We start from the raw sequence: 25,488 nt of genomic DNA on the forward strand, positions 1-25,488 counted from the left end.
ATCATCCGGAAACCGTTTAACTGTTCTGGGTCACTGTGACCTTGACCTTTAAACTACTGATCTCAAAATCAATAGGGTCATCTGCGGGTCATGACCAACCACCCTATCACTTTTCATAATCCTAGGCCCAAGCGTACATGAGTTATCATCCGGAAACTGTTTAACTGTTCTGGGTCGATGTGACCTTGATCTTTGACCTACTGATCTCAGAATCAATAGATCTGCTGGTTATGACCAAACACCCTATCAACTTTCATGATCCTAAGCTCAAGTGTTCTTGAGTTATCATCCGGAAACGGACTGGTCTACATACCAACCAACATATGCAAAACAATATACCCCTCCTTCTTTGAAGGGGGGCATAAAAATATAATATTGACGCTTCAGGTTCCATTGTAACTTAACAGAGTTACTAAATGAATATGTAATAATACTCTTTATTCGCTTTTTTGCATTTGTGACAAATCAACACAATCCAGGTCACATGATGACTTCCTAACAAGTATTTGGTAGATTAAGATGCAGAAATCTGGGTAGAACCACTAAACTTCTGCAAGCCAGCTGAATAACCTTTAGGATGAAGAGTTATTGTAAAAGATACAATATTGGTATAGATGATGATAAAAATGATCACTTACATAGGTGATACTAAGGCACAAAGTTAAACATACAGTAAAGACAATGTTGCAAACTGAACTTTTTTAATTTTTAAAACAAAGTGATCAAGAGGTGTATATGGGCTTCAGTTGCTCACCTGTGGAGGAAACCTCAGCTCACCTGTGGAGGGAACCTCAGCTCACATGTCGAGGGAACCTCGGATAATTCTGCTAGTTGTGTTTTAGGTCATACTGACATTACTGAGGTCATGTTGCAACTTCAGTGTTGTCAAAATGCGACAAAGGAAGTTCCATTAATTAATCTTGAGTCTTTGTTTACTTTCTAGACCTTATCAACATGACACTTACCTTGATACAAAGGCACAATGAGAAAGGTAGTGTTATTATGATGACCAGCATTGACAAAAACCACAAAACATAACCACAGCAACCAAGACCACCATTGTTTGAGTCTTGGTCTTGACCACCTGAAAATAAAATAAATTCTGTCAGTGTAGTAACAAGTAGCCATAAGATCACGTTATTGTAACTGATTTCAATTCCATGCTATAAAAACACTCCATACAGGAACTCCAAGAAGTGGACATGCCTCCCATCCTTCTACTGAAAAATAAAATGCTCTTAGAAGAAAACCTTTGAAACTTAATTTTTCCTTTGGTACTGATGCTCTTTTGTTTTACTAAGGTTCTGCAGGTTTCAAAGATACAACCTCAGTATGGTAAGTAACCAATATCTACTTCATTACTACATACAACCTCAGTATGGTAAGTAACCTTCATCACTACATACAACCTCAGTATGGTAAGGAACCTGCATCACTACATACAACCTAAGTATGGTAAGTAACCTGCATCATTACATACAACCTCAGTATGGTAAGTAACCTGCATCACTACATACAACCTCAGTATGGTAAGTAACCAATATCTACTTCATCACTACATACAACCTCAGTATGATAAGTAACCAATATCTACTTCATCACTACACACAACCTCAGTATGGTAAGTAACCAATATCTACTTCATCACTACATACAACCTCAGTATGGTAAGTAACCAATATCTACTTCATCACTACATACAACCTCAGTATGGTAAGTAACCTGCATCACTACATACAACCTCAGTATGGTAAGTAACCAATATCTACTTCATCACTACATACAACCTCAGTATGGTAAGTAACCAATATCTACTTCATCACTACATACAACCTCAGTATGATATAAGTAACCAATATTTACTTCATCACTACATATAACCTCAGTATGGTAAGTAACCAATATCTACTTCATCACTACATACAACCTCAGTATGGTAAGTAACCAATATCTACTTCATCACTACCGTCTATATTCGCGTATAAGACGCAGTTTTGGGGATCATATCTTCGTTTCCTAGAAGGGCATGCGTCTTATAAGTGCATACTACAAGAAAATTAAGTGAAAATTTAAAAAAAGTCCCGAGTTTACAGCTCAGGACATCTCATTTCCGCGTCTGCAGACCATGTACTTTCTTTTTCAGCAGCCATTGCGCATAGAGCTGAAACCCTTTAGACATTCGTACCTAAATTCATGGGTCCGCTATAAAATCTACTTATTAACCTATTCTACGAGTTTGTGATTAATATCCGAAAGTATAATGTTTATTATAATTACTTTAACTACGATCTCAAAACAATATCATACGGTTTGACCAACCACCTTCACTATATAAATCTAAGCACACGCATGAGTTATCGCCCCAAAACTGTCTAATTATTTACGTATTTGACCTTGATTTGATATATCTAGAATAATATTTTATTACAAATTATTCTTTCTTTCCTAAATCAAATTCTTCGAATATCTGACGAACGAGCTATACTTAAAATATGAAAGACATATAATTGAGGCATAAAAATATTATTCCTTCCGGTCCATGTAACGGAGAGTTACTAAAAATTGAATTTTTATTCCCATTTTGCATTATTGAAACACCTATAATGATTTCACAAGTTTGGTAACTTAAAAAATCGGAACCCATAAATCATTCTGAAGCAACTGAAATAACCAGCATGAGTATTGAAATAGATTACAATAAACATGATGATAAATGCACTTCATGGGATACTGGCAAAGTTTAACCCATCAAGTCAAGAAGTACAAATGTTTGCTAGCTGACTCTTAATAAACAAAGTGATAAATTTAAAGTGGGCAGTGCTACCTTGGAGGACAAATCTCAGTCAACTGTGATGCCTCAGATACATCGAGAACCTATAATTCTGCCAGTTTTTTAGTATTGTTACTATCTTAATTCATGTTCAATCGAAAAATCTTTGTTTTGGTCTTTGTTTATTTCTAGACTTGCGATATAACATGGAACATTTAGGATATAAGGCCCAATAAGTATTTATGTATGCACCGCATTGAAAAACCAAAAATACCAAAACAATGTATTGAGTCTTGTCTTGAAACTAATTAAAAATTGCTGTATACCCAATAATTTGTAAGAATCAACCATCTATTAACCCCAACAGACTCGGTGGCTGTTACCTTTATGAAAAATATGCCAGAAACAATCACGTTTAAGCATTTAGTTAATGGATAGATGTCTCTTTTTTAGACTAAGGTTCTGCAGTTTCAAGATAATTTTGGTAGCAATATTATTCATTACACATGAACGTGGATTGGTAGTAACTTTATCATTATACAACATATGTAGAACCTGCAATATACCAAGTGATACCTATCAAAATAAAATCGGGAAAATCGTCATTACATCCCCAGTTGTTAGTAACATTCATTTCTCTCAATCAGAATGTAATACATTATTATTTACTACACACAACCAGTTGATATTAAAATAATTATTTATTAACATACATAAAACTAGTTGCAAGTACCATTTATTAAAAATAAAACCGCGATATGGTAAAACTCGGCCATTCACTTTAACCTTGTTCGCGTATAATTCATTAAATCTACTTCATTCTATTACAATCATAATTGTACCATTATCTACTTATTTCTATGCAAATCATATGAATAAGTAAAATAATGTCTTCTACAAATTTCCTGAGTAGTTGTAAAAATATACTCGTCCTAATACAGCTCAGTGCTAAAACCAATCTCTCATCATACACAAATCAGATGGTAATAACACCATACCATATATCACTACATACAACCTCAGTATGGTAAGTAACCTGCATCACTACATACAACCTCAGTATGGTAAATAACCAATATCTACTTCATCACTACTCCTTATCACTGAGAAGGCAACAGATATGAGATGTTACTGAGACGGTAGCATCATAATGGTATTCTGAGACCCTGGGTTCAAGTCTTGCATGGTCATATTGCACATTATCCCATCCTTTAACATTTCACACTCAATGTGGTATATAACTGTATTAGTTCTAATATCATGTATATAACCAAATATTCTTTATAACATTCATAAGAAATTTGAATAGATGGGAAGTGTAAGCATCACAATAAATTCACTGAAACAAGAGGGTCATTGACCCTAAAGTGCTGTGTAAAGTTTCATCAAAATCCATTCCGTGGTTTTGGAGGAGATGTTGTTTAAGGAAATTGTTGGTGAAAAGTGACCACACCCTCTGACAAATCAGAAAAATTTGAACATTATTTGTAGAAGGCCACACAAGGACAATTACCGTATAACTGGTTATTTCTGTGGGTGGGTAATTTCTGCAATATTTTGCGGGTCTCTTCCAGTCGCAAAAATTAAATTTGCATATATTTCGTAGTTTCGTATATCGGATCGCCCCGTTTGTTGCCTCTTTTTACCTGTGCACTTTAAATTACTTAATCAATACACGTATCCCGCTAGTAGCCCCTCGCTTAACTTTTATCATAAAGATTTGTAACACTAGCAGTAAAGTACAAAAAGAATTTATCAGTTTATCTGTACAATCAATTTTAGCCAGTTTGGTGTTTGCTATAGTTCAAGCAAGATTTGTAAATTAATGGCTCTGCTGAAATACCTTGTTAGAAAGGGCTTGCCGGATCCCAACGGGCCCTTGTCTGATAGCTTGTCGCCATGGGAAATAAATGACTGCAATGTGTTTTTAACCGTATTTTATGCATGAAATAAATTTTAAACCTTGTAACTTGTACCTCACTATACAGAGCCATGTCCCAAACATTAAAGCAACTCTCCATGGATAAACGCAGAAATTAAATTAACCTCTCTACAGAAATCCGCAGAAATTAAAATCGCGGAAATTAGTATACCCATTTTCATGCCCAAAACGCAAAAATTTGCACCCGCAGAAATAACCAGTTATATGGCAGTGTGAAATTATTTTAAAATCTGGCTAACAGTTTTATACAAGAAGATTTTCTACTATACACATATAGGAAAAAGTGACCACGCCCCATGGCAGCTAGTATATTTTTTGACAAATTGGAATAATTTGAACAATCCTGGTTACTTAGAGGATCACACAAGAACCATTTGTGTAAAATTATTTTAAAATCGGGCCAGCAGATTCACACAAGAAGATTTTTAAAGTTTCCACTATATATAAATATATACAAAAGGTATCACACCCCCAGGTGGCCATGTTCAAATCGGTATAATCTGAATAATCTTTGTAGAGGGTGACATAAGGACCATTTGTGTGAAATTATTTCAAAATCAGTCCATCAGTTTAGGAGGAGATGTTGTTTGAAGATTTTTCTATTTTTACCTCTGGCGGCCCCTATGTGCAACCAAGCGAAACCATTTGAAAAAATTTGCTAGAGGACCATCCAAGAAACATCCATGCCAAGTTTCATCAAAATCAATTCAGTGGTTTTGAAGGAGATGTCTTTTAAAGACAATTGTTGACGATAGACTGACGGATGCATGCAAACACACACAACATGACGCACTCACGAAGGACGACGGACACAGCATAATCACAATAGCTCACCATGAGAACTTTGTGCTCAGGTGAGTTAAAAATGGAGAGAAACCATGTAGCAGCCTAGCAGCTCAGTAATGGTACAGCATCTGAACTGTATTACAACAACCTAAGTTCAAGCCTGTGTCAAGTAGAAAAAGATTTTAAAAACAAGTTTACATGTCTGTATGACATCACACATCTCATAGATGAAGTTAATAATTTGCCTACCTTTTTCAATGTCATCCATATTAGATAATTTGATGAGTTTCTAGAAATCACAAAAACAATTTGTCAAATTCACAATTTTCTCAATTTCTTACTTCCACAGTACCTCTATTAATTGTATTTTCTAAGTTCAATCCACTAGTTTCTATCTGTTAGAAGCAGATCAAGACAATCAATTATATTGCCAAAATACTTTTAATGATCAGAGTGATCATTAACGCTATCACTAACATATGGATTCAAAAATCTATTTTAAGTTATCATCTATTGAAATAAAATTGGCACCAGATTCCAAGATGATGAATCCTAAGCAATTTTCTCTCAGATATACAGCCAACAGTTATATAACTTAAAGGGTAAAAAAGAAGAGCAAGGGAGTGTGTGAGTACAGTAATAAGAAACAGCATTACAATGCCAGATACAGTTTGACAGCCCATGTCAATAATCATTAAGGCAACACTATAATGGTCAGTGTGATTGTAAGGCCAAGTGAACTAAAATATCTCCCAGTAACCACTGACCTTTCTCTGCAAGTGCACTGTACTTAGATCAATGTGTGTGTCATACAAATACTTTCATTATTTATGCCCATTTTCATGTATCCTGACTATAACAGAAAGGATTCAGTTTCAAGATTTTCAAAATGTTAACTTTTTTTCATTAAGGATATATTACTGTTAATTGTTATGAGTAGTGTAATAATCCAGTAACATGACTGTGCAAGCATCTGTGATGATTCTGTTTACTGTACATCAGAATATATAGAAATCTGTATGCAAACATTGTTTCTGACAAGGTAATTCATCAATATAGCTCGGTCTCTGAAAGTCTGTCTGTGATCATGATAGCTTTATGAAGTTATTTCCCTTTCCTTCTGAAAGCAAATCAAAATTTTAAATGAAATGATATAATAATCACTGAACTTTAACAATTGAATTTGTTTACTAAACAAAATTTGCTAAACCAGTGTATTTGGGCTTTACTGTTGTTCAAAATACTAGAAATAAATTATGCAGCTTTCTTGTTGATTTCAACACATTAAAATTCAAGGAAAACCATGCTATCCGACTCAAATGAATAGAAAGCAAATTGCCAACACATGATTTTATTTTGATTTTAGTACTACAACAGTCAATGTCAGAGCTTCCAAACTTTCCCATTTATCTGGGAAAAAGGGGGATATAAAACCAAACAAAATGTAATTGTTCAGCCTTATTGTAATACAATCATATCAGATCATAAGCATATCTGGGGAATCATACAGAACATAGCCTGTGGCAAAACAGACAAAGCATATGCTATAATGATGTTATTTCTGATATTTCAATCAAATATTGCAATACCGAGAACTTGAGAGGGAAGTCATTATGATATAAATCAAGCATAAACAACATGATTGTACCTGATACCTAACAGTATCCATATGAACCTATAGTTTTATCATTCAAAGTTCACTTTTTAACTATGGGAACATGCTTTTTTACAGTATTAAACCAAAAATAATCTGCAACATCATTATTAGATCATTGCCACATAAACCTCTGATAAACAGAAGGTATTTATTCTGATTTCTTAATTTGGGCACACTTAATATACAGGCAAGAAAGTCACCTGATGTCAATATATAAGCCCAGGATAGAATGTATACTACTTTGCTATATAGTTAGCTTTTATAGAAACATGGTCCAGTGTCCGATTCCTGGGTTCAGGTCCTGGACAGTATTTAATGCAGCTTTATACTTTATCTGGCTACATCATCTCCTGTATGATAAAGCATTCATACAGAAATCATTAAGATGAAAGAGCTAGTATAATTAATTGTTTATCAAGCAAGATAACCAACCATAATCCACATATTTCCTGGTAAAAACTGGTGTTGATTAATTGTAGTATGTTCATATGATCTAATTACTTTGGATATATCACAGTTATATGCCCAAGTTAGGAAATATTTTATTTCAAATTTTACCTCTGCAAAAAGTATGAATCTTGCTGAATAATAAAAATTTGCTGAGTTCGCATCATTTCTATCTATTATATATTAACCGATTTCTGAAATTCAACAGATCTACTTTAAACTGCAAGAAGATCTTACATTTTAAGGAAGACCTACTCCTGCAAAATTAAGATAAAAAGTCCTATATTATATAAGACTGTGATCTGAAAAGAATTATCATGGCACATACTCATGTAGGCATAACAGACCAAAATATCTTGATATCCTTTCCACCACCGTAACGTAATAAAACATATTAGCAACTGATGACCCTTTCACGCTTCCATAGAATAAAAAAACAAGAGCTGTCACAGGAGACAGCGCGCTCGACTATTTCGATGCTGGATAGTGATACTGTACTGGGCACATCTGAGGAAATTGGAGATGTCACTGGAGTGTTTATTGACTCCAATGGCAGATGAAGATATTGCACAATATCGTCATTCTGTGTCAAAAATATTAAGTAACAAGAGCTCCGCCAAGCGGGGCAATATAGGCCAGAAGGGTTTACATCAGAGGATGGGAGCAAAATTTAAAGAACTTGACTGTTGAAGCCTGAAGAACAGGAACAACAAAGGGAAGAAATTCCCCAAAAAAGTCCGCAAAAAAATCTTTACCACAGGTACAGGTATGTCAAAATACACTTTAAGATTGGAAGTACCATCCATGTTGTACCACAGAAAAGTGGTCTCAGTTTTTCCCTACAGCCAATAATAAAAAAGTTTCAAAATAAGCTTTTTATAGTAACATAAAAGGGAAGTAATTCAATTTTTTTTTATTGTAAGTGAACAAAAAAGGAATCTGCCAAATAAAAACATGAGCACTAAAATGCAGAGCAATATACACAAAGTAAAGTCATATATGACCTTTGGACCCTAAGTGTGACCTCGACCTTGAAGCGAGTCATCCGAAACATGCGCTCTGCACTTCATCTTGGTGTGATGAACATTTGTGCAAAGTTTCTTTGAAACCCTTCAAGCAGTTCAAGAGTTACAGAGCGGACACAAAACAAAATGATATTACCTTTGACCCCCTAAGTGTGACCTCGACCTTGAAGCTAGTCAACCGAAACATGCGCTCTGCACATCATCTCGGTGTGGTGAACATTTGTGCCAAGTTTCTTTGAAATCCTTCAAGCAGTTTAAGAGTTACGGAGCGGACACGAAACAAACTGATATGACCTTTGACCCCCTAAGTGTGACCTTGACCTTGAAGCAAGACATCCAAAACATGCACTCTGCACGTCGTCTCGGTGTGGTGACCATTTGTGTCAAGGGGTTCAAAAGTTACAGAGCGGACATGAAATTGCTAAAGGACGGACGGACGGACACCGGGGGTATAACATAATACGTCCCTTATGGCGTATAATAAAAGAGGTAAAGATAAAGTGTATCAAAACACTGTATAAGTATAATTCTAAGCAAAAAGGGGGCATAATTCATAAAATATTGGTGCAAGAGTTATGCACCTTGTGTCATATGATGTGGGTGATGATGTGGAACAATTACTTCAAATTTGAATCAAATGCATTTCGTAATAACTGAGATATAGTGAAAATGCATCAAAATTAACCTGCAATTCTAAGTAAAAGGGGGCATAATTCATGAAACATTGGTGCCAGAGTTAGGCATCTTGTGTCATATGATGTGGGTGATAAGGTGGAACAACTATTTTAAGTTTGAATCAAATCCCTTTAGTAATAACTGAGATAGAGTGAAAGTGTATCAAAACTTTAACCTGAAATTCTAAGTAAAAAGGGGGGATAATTCATAAAATATTGGTGCCCTTGTGTCATATGATGTGAGTGATGATGCTGAACAACTATTCTAAGTTTGAATCAAATCCATTAAAGAACTGACATATAGTGAATGTGCATCAAAACTTTAACCTGAAATTCTAAGTAAAAGGGGGATAATTTATTAAATACTGGTACCAGAGTTATGGGCCTTGTGTTCATTCTGTGTCAAAAATAACAAGTAATAAGTGAGGTAAAGATAAAGTGTATCAAAACACTATGTAAGTATAATTCTAAGCAAAAAGGGTACATAATTCATAAAATATTGGTGCAAGAGTTATGCACCTTGTGTCATATGATGTGGGAGATGATGTGGAATAACTACTTTCAGTTTGAATTAAATCCATTTAGGAGATAGATGACTGGGATAATTCATGAAATATTGGTGTGCGAGTTATGGCCCTTGTGCCATATGATGTGGGTGATGAATTATGTTTAAAGCAAATCAATCAAGTAATTGAAGAGATAAGGAGAAAAAAGAGAAAGTGTAAAAAAACTTTAACTAAGGTGGGGAAGTGGAAAGACGCGGACGCGGGTGCCAGGGTGAGTAGAAGGATCTCCATATACTTCGTATAGTCAAGCTAAAAATTACATGAGATTCATTTTGAAAATACTAGAGCTGCTTTTGAGAAAAGCGCATGTCTCCCACAACTGCCGTTATGTATCTGAGTCAACCATGCACCAATACATGTATCACTGGCATCTGTGTACAGAGTGATTTTTGGTAATTCAAGGGCCATAATTCTGCAGTGCCTGGGCCGATTAAGCTAGTAATCGAATTTTGGTCATAGACTTATTGGCAATCACATTTTGTAAAAAGTTTGTTAAGATGGGGTGAGAAATGTTTGACTTAGAGTGCAGTCAAGTGTGTACAGAGCAATTTTCGGTAATTCAAGGGCCATAATTCTGAAGTGCCTTTTCCTATTTGGCTAGTTATCGAACTTGGCTGAGGACTTATCGGCAATCACATTTTGTTAAGTTTGGTGAAGACTGGATGAGAAATGTTTGACTTAAGAGCGTGGACAAGATTTGTGACAGACAGACACACACACACCGACACACACACAGACAGGAGGAAATCAATATGTCTCCCACACCACTGTGTGGTGGGAGACATAATAAAAAATTTTGAAATGTCTAGATTTGCAGCGGACTCCTGTGGAATTTGTGTTTTTTCCGAGTGCAATTATTTTTTGCGTAGATGAAAAGCTGACATGCGCGTGAACCCTGACTATAGACCACTGCAAATGCGACTTTCGGTTTCAAGTTTAGCTTGTGTACTTTCATTTTCTTAACTTCCGGGAAAAGCTGAAGGTCGTCTGACATTCCTTTTCTGCATTGTCAAAAACATACGTATGTCTGGCGAGATTGTATAAAAATGTGCCGGCCATCCTAAGGATATATCATGGAATAATGGTTCGCTTCTCCCAAGCTATGACAAGGTTGGGCAGTGTTCCCTGTGGAGGCGAATGTTGTCATATCTTGATTCATATAAGCATTTATAATAATAGTTATGTTGATTGTTTCTGGACCCTTACAGAAGCAAGCCTCTGTGGCGTACATGCTGCGTATTTGCTGTGTATATGCCGCGAACGCAGTAGTACGCCAGAGGAGTACATTTTACATACACCGCATGCCACGTACATGCCGCGTACTATTTCGACGAGTACACAGCATGTACGCAGGAGGTCACTAGTACACTTCAAGTACGCAGGACAGACTCTGAAAATTTAAGGAGTACACTGCATGTACGCAGGAGGGACTTGTACAAGAAAATAGTACACTGCATGTACACCGCAGATACTTTGAAATTTATAACACTTATATTTAGTTGCATTAAAGTTGTTTCCCCTTGATGCAGTTACGCCATTTTCTTCAGATGTTTACCAAATTACATGCTACAAAAATTGATTAATTTCATTGAAAAGTGGATGAAGAAAAGCATACTTATTTATTTGATAACATCAATCTACATTATTTTGGTAAGGGTAAATACTTATTGATGCATGTCACTTATCTTTTTTCTGTTTTTTTTTCTGTCCAAATGATCAGCATTTGCATAAGAAAGTTGGTGGGGTAAGGAATTTACATTATCACAGCAGTTTCGCCACAAGAGTACACAGCATGTATGCAGCAGGAGTACACAGCATGTACGCCGCAGGAATGGGCCAGGAGTACACAGAATGTACGCCGCAGGAGTACACAGCATGTACGCCGCAGGAGTACACAGCATGTACGCCACAGGGGTAGTACACCGCAGGCTCATTTGCATGTGAAAAGTGTATGTGCCGCGTACATGCTGCGTACTATTTCCCGCATACTAAATTCCTCCAGCGTACATCCTGTGTACTATGTAGTCCACAGCATGTACGCAGCAAGTAGTACGCGGCAGAGCTCATTTGCATGTCAAAAGTGTACTACAAACGTACTATCGGTGTATGTGCGGTGTATATCCTGCGTACTATTTAAAGCCCTTGATTTCAGTACACATCATGTACGCATCATATACGCTGTATGTACACAGCAAGAGTACGCAGCAGGCCTTTTTCTTCTGTAAGGGGAGAACAAGATTAGTACTGCGTAACAGAATTCAAGCTCATCTGGTAATTTTAGTGACTGCTGTCGAGATGTTAACATAATTAAAATACTGTTGAAAAATGGCTGAATTTAAAGGAAACTTTAAAAGTTGTTGCCTAAATTTGGGAAAGAATCAGGACCTTGCTTGCACATAGGACCTTGTCCCCTTGCTGCCCTCAAAATTCAACCTATTCAACTTGTGTTATATCAAAAATAATCTATGACAACATAAGGTAATGCAAGTAAAAAACACTGACTGCTCAAAGTCACACGGTGAAGAGTAACTGTGTTTTACTTATCACTGTTTCAAGCAAATCAAAACATAATTTATAAAATATTAGGGACCATATGAAAATCAGCAGCTCACAGCGAGACCAGGTGCTCAAGATATCTATGCTTGTGCAAGCATAGTTTTACTATAGGGTTAGTGTCAGTAAAGGGTGGTAACTGCCCTTGAGAACAGACATAGAAACAATGAAATTGTGCATTTTGATGTCTGCAGTATTTCAATTTCGGATATCTTGGCACAGGACAATAATCTAATACTAACTCACAGTCATTCGTTTCCTATTTGCCCCACAAGCAAAACAAAATATGAATAATCAATGCTAGCCAAACTGAAAATGTCATTAAATCAAGCAGACCCATCATCCAAACAGACACCAAACTGGGAATTCATTTACAATCCTGTAATTTTGATATTGTTGCATTTCTATAGTTACTCAGAAATGTTGCATGTTTGTGAATTTTCAGTCATTGCATGCTTCTAATAGAATATAAAGCATGTAATATGGCATACAAATTGAAGTATCTTGTATGAGTTAATAATAAAATTTGGCATACTGAATTCACTGCTTGCAAGAGAATTAGATCAGTGCACTTTATAAATTACAAGAAAACAAGTATCTTGAGAATATTGTATTAAGAGGCTTTTCAGCAAACCCTTGTACTTCTTCTTTATCCTCAAAGTCTGGAAAATAGTTTTATTTCAAAGAAGACACATGAAGATGAATATATTTTTTAAAAAAGGCTTCCATAATCACAAAATATGCCCATCGAGAATATTTGACACTTGACCTCTGTGACCTTGACCTCAGACCTAGGGACCTGGTTCTTGAGCATGACACTCATGATGGTGAACAATTGTGTCAAGTTACATCAGAAACCATCCATGCATGAAGAAGAATTGCTCGCAACAAAGTTGTCATTCTTGAATCTGACCTTTGACCCCTAAATGTGACACTGACCTGACCTTAGACCAGGGGACCTGGTTCTTGTGCATGATGGTGAACAATTGTGCCAAGTAACATCAAAATCTCTCCATGCAGGAAGAAGAAATGCTCCGGATAAAGTTGTCATTCTTGCTTTGCAATTTCTTCTCTCTTTTCTATTTTTAGCTCTGGCTTAAAGGGATAGAGTGGAACCATTTAACATGCATACAAGGATGCTATACCAAATCTGATGAAGTTATACATATCAAATGGTTCATGAAAAGAAGTTGTTAAAAGCCTGTTCATATTTTCATACCTTGCAGCCCCCTAAATGGGTCAAGCAGAACCATTTGAACAAACTTGAGACAGGTACTGCAGTAGAAGTTACGATGCTTCAAGCAAAGTTTGGTGAAGTTACAGCTGAAGCCGTTCATGAGAAAAAGTTACCTTAAGATTTTTTCTATTTTTAATTCTTGTGACCCCTAGATGGAGTCCAGCTCTACCCGTACCATCTAAACATTTGATCAAGCAGTTTATGGCAAGAAAAAATTTCTAGGTTTTCTATTTTTAGCCCTGACGACCCCTTAAATGAGTCAAGTGGAAGTGAATAAACTAATGAGACAGGTCCATGCAAGGATGCTTCCAAGTCTGGTAAAGATCCATCAAATAATTAATGAGAATTTTATCAAGATTTAACTAAAAAAACTGTTTCTCCTGCTGGCACTGGCAGGCATAATGCATCATGTTTTTCTGAATCAGTAGATGTCAATAGCTTTCAAATCACATCATTAGACAAAATACCCACAGGATCTATTTAAAATACATTTCATAGATATATATACAGATTCATTTTGTAACAAACCATTATCAGTTACATCAGAATCTCCAAAACTCATTTTTTAGATAGATAGCATTTTTTCATGAAATATCAGGACAATATATTCAACATCATCTGGATACAGCTTAAAATTGTATACTCACAGACTTAGCATGGATATTCTCTATGTCGTAAGAACAAACAAGAGATCACAGAGTGATCTTGGCGCCCACCAATGTGCCATTTTTGAGTGTTCCAAATTTCAAGACTTACTGACTAGCTCAAGGTCAAATTTCATTTCCGTACACAACACTGTCCATGTGGTCCAAATTCGAAAGCTGTAGCTTCAGAAGTGTGAAAGTAGGTCACTAGATCAATTTCAAGGACGAAATGTGAAAGTAGGTCACTAGGTCAAAATCAAGGTCAAATTACACTTCAGAACACAAATTTATGCATGTGGTCCAAATTTAAAGCCTGTACTTTCAAAAATGTGAAAGTAGGTCACTAGTTCAATGTCAAGGTCAAAGTTTGTTTCGGTACACAATCCTATGCATGTGGTCTAAATTTGAAGCCTGTAGCTACAGAAATGTGAAAGTAGGTCACTAGGTCAATCTTAAGGTCAAAGTTCATTTCGGTACACAAAACTATGCAAGTGGTCCAAATTTGAAGGCTGTAGCTCGAGAAATGTGAAAGTAGGTCACTAGGTCAAAATCAAGGTCAAATTTTATTTCGGAACACAGAACTATGCATGTGTTCCAAATTTGAAGCCTGTACCTTCAAAAATGTGAAAGTAGGGCACTAGGTCAATGTAAAGGTCAAAGTTTGTTTCGGTACACAAAACTATGCATGTGGTCCAAATTTGAAGGCTGTAGCTTAAGAAATGTGAAAGTAGGTCAGTAGGTCAAAATCAAGGTCAAATTCAATTTCGGAACATGAAACTATGCATGTGGTCCAAATTTGAAGCCTGTACCTTCAAAAATGTGAAAGTAGGTCACTAAGTCAATGTCAAGGTCAAAGTTCTTTTCAGTGCACAAAACTATGCATGTGGTCCAAATTTGAAGGCTGTAGCTACAGAAATGTGAAAGTAGGTCACTAGGTCAAAATCAAGGTCAACTCATGTCAAGGTTCATCTTGCCACTCAAAACCATACATGTGGTCCAAATTTGAATGTTGTAGGTTACTGACAAGAAGATTTTAAAATATTTTCCCTATATAAGTCTATATGCACCATGTGTCCCCCAGGACGGGGCCATATTTGACCCTGGGGGGATAATTTGAACAAACTTGGTAGAGAACCACTTGATGATGCTACATTACAAATGCCAAAGCCCTAGGCTTTGTGGTTTGGACAAGAAGATTTTCAAAGATTTTCCCTATATAAGTCTATGTAAACCCTGTGACCCCTGGGGCGGGGCCATATTTGACTCTAGGGGGATAATTTGAACAATCTTAGTAGAAGACCACTAGATGATGTCATATACAAAATATCAAAGCCCTAGGCCATGTGGTTTTGAACAAAAGGTTTTTCAAAGTTTTTCCCTATATAAGTCTATATAAACCATGTGACCCCTGGGGCGGAGCCATATTAGACCCTAAGGAAATAATTTGAATAATCTTGGTAGAGGACCACTAGATAATGCTTCATACATAATATCAAAGCCCTAGGCTCTGTGGTTTTGGACAAGAAGATTTTCAAAGTTTTTCAATATATAAATCTATGTAAATTATAGAAATAAACAAAGGGCCATAACTCACTAAAAAATTGTTGAACCAGTCTGATTTTCAGGGGGACACAACTAGGGTATCAATACATCCTTCTGACAAAGTTTGGTCAAAATCCACCCAGTAGTTTCTGAGGAGATGCGATAACGAGAAATTGTTAACGGACGGAAGGACGGACGGACGGAAGGACGGACGGACGGACGGACGGAAGGACGACGGACCACGGACGCAGAGTGATTTGAATAGCCCACCATCTGATGATGGTGGGCTAAAAACCTCTCTCTATATATATATAGCTAGGTACTACATGGTGATTGCTGATAATTTCTTTCCAAAATATAAAATTCTTAGTACATTAACCTTCCTACAACAAAAGCCTTCGCAGAAGAGACAAAAACATATTTCATTTTCTCCTAATAGCAATTAATCAAGACAAGAGGGCCATGATGGCCCTATATCGCTCACCTGTTATCATTACACTTGAGGACAAGAAGGTACGTCCTCAGAAAAAATATCTAAGTCCAAAGGAGAGTAACAACAAACGGAAGAAATTTAACCAAAAAGAAAAAAAAAATTCTTGCAAGGTACAGATATGTCAAAATACACCTACAAATTTGAGGTACCATCCATGTTGTACCACAGAAAAGTGGTCTCGGTTTTTCCCTACGGCCAATAATAAAACAGTTACTAAAATAAGCTATTTATAGTAACGTAAAAGGGAAGTAATTAAAAAAAAAATTATTGTAAGTGAAGAAAAGAGGATCTGCCAAATAAATCTGTTGACACAAATGAAATTTCAGATCAGTATCTTCATTAGTTACGGAGATATACCTATTTTAATTTGAAATAAAGGGAGGTAATTTGACATAAAATCAGTCCATAGTTATCTACCCTGATTGGCTCAGTCCAACTAATGACAATAATGAAATTTCAAATAAGTACTATAAGTACTTACTGATATAAATCCATTTTGATTACAATCAGGGGAGGTAATCAGATATAAAATAACTCTGGAACCTACGCTTGGATCTGATTTGTCATGGAATCCAGGAATTGTTCTTGTTGAAGTTATTTTGGAAGTTTGTATCAAATAAAAACATAAATGAAGTGATTTATTTATTTTATTTATTTGGGTTTTACGGCGCACCAACACAGTATAGGTTATATGGCGCCAAACAGGACTACAAATTTTGGTTCCACATCTCATTTACATCGAAATAAAAACATGAGGTATGGAATCAAAATTTGCATACCTGCTGGAATCACAGAGTTACTGCAAAACCAAGTGTTAAGACCCTATTAGTCGCCTCTTACGATCATGCAAGGGTAAGGCAGTGGTTCCAATTCTTTTCATACACAGATCGTCCCAGAACCACATGGGGCATAAATGAAGTGAAGCCTCTATATGGCTGCAAAAGCCAAAATAGCCAATTTTGGACCTTTAAGGGGCCATAACTCTGGAACCCATGAAGAAATCTGGCCAGTTCAAGAAAGGAACCAAGATCTTGTGGTGATACAAGTTGTGTGCAAGTTTGGTTAAAATCGAATCATAAATGAAGCTGCTATTGTGCAGACAAGGTCAAAATAGCTAATTTTGGCCCTTTCAGGGGCCATAACTCTGGAACCCATATTGGGATCTGGCCAGTTCAAGAAAGGAACTGAGATCTTATGGTGATACAAGTTGTGTGCCAGTTTGGTAAAAATCAAATCATAAATAAAGCTGCTACTGTGCAGACAAGGTCAAAATAGCTAATTTTGGCCCTTTCAGGGGCCATAACTCTGGAACCCATCACAGAATCTTGCCAGTTCAAGAAAGGAACCAAGATCTTATGGTGATGCAAGTTGTATGCCAGTTTGGTTAAAATCAAACCATAAATGAAGCTGCTATTGTGCAGACAAGGTCAAAATAGCTAATTTTGGCCCTTTCAGGGGCCATAACTCTGGAACCCATAATGGAATCTTGCCAGTTCAAAAAAGGAACCAAGATCTTATGGTGATACAAGTTGTGTGCCAGTTTGGTAAAAATCAAATCATAAATAAAGCTGCTACTGTGCAGACAAGGTCAAAATAGCTAATTTTGGCCCTTTCAGGGGCCATAACTCTAGAACCCATAAAGGAATCTGGCCAGTTCAAGAAAGGAACTGAGATCTTATGGTGATACAAGTTGTGTGCAAGTTTGGTAAAAATCAAATCATAAATGAATCTGCTATTGTGCAGACAAGGTCAAAATAGCTAATTTTGGCCCTTTCAGGGGCCATAACTCTGGAACCCATATTGGGATCTGGCCAGTTCAAGAAAGGAACCGAGATCTTATGGTGATACAAGTTGTGTGCAAGTTTGGTTAAAATAAAATCATAAATGAAACCTCTATTGTGCAGACAAGAAATTGTGGACGGACGACGGATGAAGGGCAATCACAAAAGCTCACCCTGTCACTACGTGACAGGTGAGCTAAAAAGCCAGACACAGCTTTTGAAGAAAATATACTTTGTGTAAAAATGGTTAAAGAAATGCCTTACATACCCAAAACCCATGAAATAACAACATTATGGCAAAACGTGTATCAAACACTGAGCAATTATCTGCTGAGGTAAGAAAAAGATCTCTTTTTTGTAAGAAGTAATCAAGTTTCTCTCCAATTTCCTCCACTTCATAATGCCAGCAAAATAATTGTAGAATTGTAGAATTAAATGAGAATACAGAACACTCAGAGAAAATATGTAAGGTTTCATCAAATTTCAAAAGTGGTTCACAAAGATTCAGCTAAATTAACTAAACAAGAGGACCATGATGGTCCTGAATCGCTCACCTATCCCCACATGACCCAGTGTTGAACTGAGTATGATGTCGTTATTTCTATTATTTGACAAAGTGACCTAGTTTTTGAGCACATGTGACCTAGATATCATCAAGATAAAAAATTCTGACCAATTTTCATGAAGATCCATTGAAAAATATGGCCTCTAGAGAGGTCACAAAGTTTTTCTATTATTTGACCTAATGACCTAGTTTTTGAAGGCACGTGACCCACTTTTAAATTTGACCTAGATATCATCAAGGTGAACATTCTCACCAAGTTTCATGAAGATCTCGTGAAAAATATGGCCTCTAGAGAGGTCACAAGGTTTTTCTATTTTTCGACCTACTGACCTAGTTTTTGACCGCACATGACCCAGTTACAAACCTGACCTAAATATCATCAAGCTGAACATTCTCACCAATTTTCATGAAGATCCATTGAGAAATATGGCCTCTAGAGAGGTCACAAAGTTTTTCTATTTTTAGACCTACTGACCTAGTTTTTGACCCCACGTGACCCAGTTTCGAACTTGACCTAGGTATCATCAAGGTGAAAAATTCTGACCAATATTCATGAAGATCTCATGAAAAATATGGCCTCTAGAGAGGTCACAAGGTTTTTCTATTTTTAGATCTACTGACCTAGTTTTTAACCCCACGTGACCCAGTTTCGAATTTGATCTAGATATTATCAAGGTAAACATTCTGACCAATTTTCATGAAGATCCATTGAAAAATATGGCCTCTAGAGAGGTCACAAGGTTTTTCTATTTTTAGACCTACTGACCTAGTTTTTGACCGCGCGTGACCCAGTTTCGAATTTGACCTAGATATCATCAAGGTGAACATTCTGACCAATTTTCATGAAGATCCATTGAGAAATATGGCCTCTAGAGAGGTCACAAGGTTTTTCTATTTTTAGACCTACTGACCTAGATTTTGATTTCACATGACCCAGTTTCGAACTTGACCTAGATATCATCAAGGTGAACATTCTGACCAACATTCATGAAGATCTCATGAAAAATATGGCCTCTAGAGAGGTCACAAGGTTTTTCTATTTTTAGATCTACTGACCTAGTTTTTAATCCCACGTGACCCAGTTTCAAACTTGACCTAGATATCATCAAGCTGAACATTCTGACCAATTTTCATGAAGATCCATTGAGAAATATGGCCTCTAGAGAGGTCACAAGGTTTTTCTATTTTTAGACCTAATGACCTAGTTTTTGACCCCACGTGACCCAGTTTCGAACTTGACCTAGATATCATCAAGGTGAACATTCTGACCAATATTCATGAAGATCTCATGAAAAATATGGCCTCTAGAGAGGTCACAAAGGTTTTCTATTTTTAGACCTACTGACCTAGTTTTTGACCGCGCGTGACCCAGTTTCGAACTTGACCTAGATATCATCAAGGTGAACATTCTGACCAATTTTCATGAAGATCTTGTGAAATATATGGCCTCTAGAGAGGTCACAAGGTTTTTCTATTTTTAGACCTACTGACCTAGTTTTTGACGGCACGTGACCCAGTTTCGAACTTGACCTAGATATCATCAAGGTGAACATTCTGACCAACTTTCATAAAGATCCCATGAAAAATGTGACCTCTAGAGTGGTCACAAGCAAAAGTTTACGGACGCACGGAGGCACGCACGGACGACGGACGCCGCGCGATCACAAAAGCTCACCTTGTCACTTTGTGACAGGTGAGCTAAAAACTCCATAAAAGATCAGGCATAATTAAACAACCAATGATCAGACTTAGTGATGGTCACTCCAAAGTTACTCCAATGCTCCACTCCAAGACTCCACTCCATATTTTGCAGTATGCCAAATTAAGTCCTTATCAAATATCTTAATGTTTATTAAGTGCCATTAAACTTTTAAAAGTTTGTTTTGCTGTCTGCTTTCATCTTATTTCTTACTAACTTGCGCATATCAATAAACAACAGTGATCGTGCCCTGTTGAGCTGTAGTTCATGAAATGATGAGCATTCATGAACTGTTCACGAACTGTTCATGAACATTCCTGAACCATTCGTGAACAATGCGATGAATGTTCCTCAAAAAGTTTGTGAACTGTTCACGAACCAAAAGTTCATGAATTGTTCATGAAACTATTCCTGAAAAGTTCACCAACTGTCTGTGAACCTAAAGTTCAAGAATTATTCATGAACTGGTTCTTCAAAAATTTCACCTTTGGTGCATTATTTTCAGTTCACGAATAGTTCAGTAATCAAACATTAGTGACTTCATTCAGAACTCCAGTGCAGTATTTGATTTTATTTCAATTATGCTGATGGTTCATGAACTGAAGTTCATACACTGTTCATGAACTTCAAATTAATGAATTGATCAATCAAGTCTGAAATTCATAAAATCCATAAAACAAGATCCATTTACTTGTAAAAGCTTCTAGTATTTACAGCTGAAGGCTAATACCAGAGTTACTGATAACATACATGACTAGGAATGTTACTACATGTATTTTGTATTTTATGTTGTCTGCAATTTGTACAAAATTTTGATTAAACATAGGGGATAGCTAACAGAAGTTTCATCATTATTTGGCAATTTAGAAAATGTCACTGGAAAAGAATAATGGTGTACACTGATACTTGGTTGGTGAATTTATTGATGTCTTTCATTTCATACCAGAAATCCTTGAAATATTCATTTACTTGTTTAAGAATGAATCAAGATTTTTTTTTTCATGAATGTCAATATACCTATAGAATTCAAGAAAAATTCTTGAAAAAAATGATGAACATTTTATGAGCAGTTTAAGAATATTAAATTCTTAAAACATTCTTGATGTGTTCTTAAGAAAAAGTCATCTTAAGATTCAATAAAAGTGCTAAAAATTCAAAACCTTTTTCTAGTTCAGTACCAGTTCTTGAACCCAATTAGGTGTTTCTGAACTGTTCACTCATTAAACATAAAACTTAGGTTTTCCTTTTACAATAAATGAATAAGTTCATGAATGTTCATGAACATTAAATTTATGTCACATGATCTGAGTTTGCATTATTTTGTTGCATGCTGGGAAATTTTTTGCAAATGTGATTCAGCAATTTTTTAGAAGTTTTGCAGCAAATGAGAAGGAAATATTTATCATACTACAGTAAGGAATGGTTTAAAAGGAACACGAGTATACTGAATATCAAATAAGTAATTATGGTGTTGTCATAAATTGTTCATTTTAAAAAATATAAAATCCTTTTAAAATGTGACATGTTTTCATGACCCTGATACAAAGCTAGTATTTAATCTGAATGTCAATCTTGAGATTAAAGTAAATTAGACCGTCTAGCAACTGAATTTCGGATAAAATTCACTTGGGATTTTGTTGTTTTTTCCACTTTTTATATTTTGGAATTTAAAGACCTTTTTCAGTGTCGTATGAGGGCGTAATAATTTTTAAATGCAAAATGGACACAATTGGATGTCCTTGGATTTAATCACAGGTTTAAACAGTGCAAAGTGTTCTCAAGTCACTGACCTGAGAAAGCCTGCTTTTCTCAGACAGGCTTTATCAGGCAGTTGCTATAGTAACGTCACTATTGTCAAAATCACTGTTTCTAATTCAGCTTGGTTCATCAACTTTCCATTTATCTTGTTACTTTCAGTTCATGAACCCCTGGTTCATGAACTATGGTTCATCAACTTGATGAATAGTTGATGCCACAAAAAATCCCATTTGTAGTTGATGAACTGTTCATGAATAGTTCAAGAATTATTCATGAACTGTTCATCAAGTTTGTGAATTTCTGGTTCATCAAATTCATGAACCTATCAATTCATGAACTTTGATGAACACATCCAGTTCATGAATTTGAAGAACCAGTCCAGTTCATGAACTTGATGAACCATGCCCAGTTCATGAATTTTTGATGCCGTAAAAAGTCCCATCTGTAGTTCACTAACTTTCATGAACTGTTTATGAACAAAGTTCTGGAATAGTTCAAGGATTATTCATGAACTGTTCATGAATTTCTCAACAGGGTGAGTATAGCGTAAACATATCAAAATATGCATTGAAATAAAATGGCACACATTTTAGACAAAGCCATGGCGTAGAAGGTACACAAAAATATCCTTTCAGATCTGGGAAAGAATGTTGTATTTTGTGACATCAAGGAGATTACGGTCTCAGTATTTTAAAGGGGAGGAATCTCAGACTAAAAACGTTTATACTGGTCTCTGTGTTGAACTAAGTGCGACCCTAGTAATTATTGGTCATTTAATTATCACTTATTTTGGTGGTTCGCAGTCTTGCATGTTACCATGCATCAAAAAGAGTCACTCAAATATATATTAATGGTCTCCCTTAGCACGCTAAAATGGTGTCTGCTAGCCCAGAAAAGAAGATTCAAGAAAGCAAAAAACATCCTAAAAACTTCAAGATGACTTGCTAATTTAACTGATCCTGCATTTCTTGAGGGGTTATTTTGGGACGGTGTGTCTATGAAGTATTCAATTTGCATTCATTCTAAATTAGGTAATGTTTTAGTAACAGTACAGAAGTCTTCTTTGAACAGGCATTTAATCACTGATGGTCATAAAAGGCAACAAAGGCTATATTGTTGAGAAATTTCTTCAGGGTTAAAAGTAAAAACAAAGTAGAATTCCCAAACCAAAATACAAGCATGCGGCAAGCTTGTGAGAAGTTTGCCACAAGCTTGTCATGTCAGATAATGCTTGCAGATACTCGCATAGAAATTAAGTTTGCGGATAAGTCTTGCTTTGCAAGCTTGCAGTGGGCATCCTGCAATCTTAATACTATTTAAGATTGCTTAGCTACCTTGCGATCCTGTAACCTTTTTAAAACTCTTTTACTTCACTGATACGTATAAAGGGGAGGTAATTAATTAATACATGCAACCAATTATTAGATTTTTTTTATGTCAAAATATGTTGTTTTATAAAATATTGTCCCTGATTTTTAAGTCTTTATCTACTGATCACTTATAACAAATATTGTTCCATTAAAAGTGCGAAAGTTTTATAAACTGTGCAGTTTACTAAATTAAAGGAAGTACATACATTAATAAATTTTTAAACTCTCATGTTTTTAAACTGTCTCACAAACGAAGATAGTGTTGCAAGCTTGCGCAATCTTAACAACATAGACTCGCAAGTGTCTATTTGTCCACACTAATATAAGTGTGCGTAAGCTTGCAAGATTGCACAAGCTTGCAATCATGTTATGATTGTGTACACTTGCAAGGTCGCAATTAAGATCGCTAGGATTCCAATCGCAAGCGTGCGCAACCTTACAAACTTGCAAGATTTTAAATACTGCCCTTACAGAAGAAAAAGGCCTGCTGCGTACTCTTGCTGTGTACATACAGCGTATATGATGCGTACATGATGTGTACTGAAATCAAGGGCTTTAAATAGTACGCAGGATATACACCGCACATACACCGATAGTACGTTTGTAGTACACTTTTGACATGCAAATGAGCTCTGCCGCGTACTACTTGCTGCGTACATGCTGTGGACTACATAGTACACAGGATGTACGCTGGAGGAATTTAGTATGCGGGAAATAGTACGCAGCATGTATGCGGCACATACACTTTTCACATGTAAATGAGCCTGCGGTGTACTACCCCCGCGGCGTACATGCTGTGTACTCCTGCGGCGTACATGCTGTGTACTCCTGGCCCATTCCTGCGGCGTACATGCTGTGTACTCCTGCTGCATACATGCTGTGTACTCTTGTGGCGAAACTGCTGTGATAATGTAAATTCCTTACCCCACCAACTTTCTTATGCAAATGCTGATCATTTGGACAGAAAAAAAAACAGAAAAAAGATAAGTGACATGCATCAATAAGTATTTACCCTTACCAAAATAATGTAGATTGATGTTATCAAATAAATTAGTATGCTTTTCTTCATCCACTTTTCAATGAAATTAATCAATTTTTGTAGCATGTAATTTGGTAAACATCTGAAGAAAATGGCGTAACTGCATCAAGGGGAAACAACTTTAATGCAACTAAATATAAGTGTTATAAATTTCGAAGTATCTGCGGTGTGCATGCAGTGTACTATTTTCTTGTACAAGTCCCTCCTGCGTACATGCAGTGTACTCCTTAAATTTTCAGAGTCTGTCCTGCGTACTTGAAGTGTACTAGTGACCTCCTGCGTACATGCTGTGTACTCGCCGAAATAGTACGCGGCATGTACGCGGCATGCGGTGTATGTAAAATGTACTCCTCTGGCGTACTACTGCGTTCGCGGCATATACACAGCAAATACGCAGCATGTACGCCACAGAGGCTTGCTTCTGTAAGGGTGGTTGCAGGAAGCGCGAGAATTAGTTTGCCCAAGCTTAAATCGTGGTTGTGTTGGTTCCAATCGCAATCTTGCTGCATGCTGAAACAAGTTTGCCGCACACTTGTTAAGACTGCAACTGCAATCCAGCTGCAACATTAATTGCAAGCTTAATTAAGCTTGCCACTTTGGTTTGGGTTAGTTTTTACCCCAAAATTTTTCACTATACCCCCATTTTTTTGGCATGTTGGGCACTACACTGTATCCCAGTATTTCAAAAGTAAGTAAGACACTGCAATTCAGAGACTAGTTTCCAAACTCAGTTTTATCTTTCGCCCAGAACAGAACCTTTGACTGACACTCGAGAAAGACTGACTTAAATTATTAAATATTACTGCTACCATTTCAAAACACAAAAGTCTTAAATTAACAAAAAATCTTTGGTAGAAAGAGGAAATTTTTCTACTTCACTTCAAAATTATATTTAATATTAATCACTTTATAAATTTTATACAACAGTGAACTTTTTCTA

General features: G+C 36.2%; 1 protein-coding gene across 1 annotated transcript in view; it reads right to left on the reverse strand.

Annotated features, from left to right (window-relative positions):
* Window positions 1–25,488, reverse strand: part of LOC123554212 (band 7 protein AGAP004871-like) — a 128,051-nt gene that overhangs the window by 80,875 nt on the left and 21,688 nt on the right. Inside the window, exon 3 of the mRNA XM_053524234.1 lies at window positions 966–1,084. Coding sequence (XP_053380209.1) covers window positions 966–1,084 — 119 coding nt within the window. The remainder of the gene's footprint in view (window positions 1–965; window positions 1,085–25,488) is intronic.

The sequence above is a fragment of the Mercenaria mercenaria genome, chromosome 15 (assembly GCF_021730395.1).
Source record: "Mercenaria mercenaria strain notata chromosome 15, MADL_Memer_1, whole genome shotgun sequence".
Lineage (NCBI taxonomy): Eukaryota > Metazoa > Mollusca > Bivalvia > Venerida > Veneridae > Mercenaria > Mercenaria mercenaria.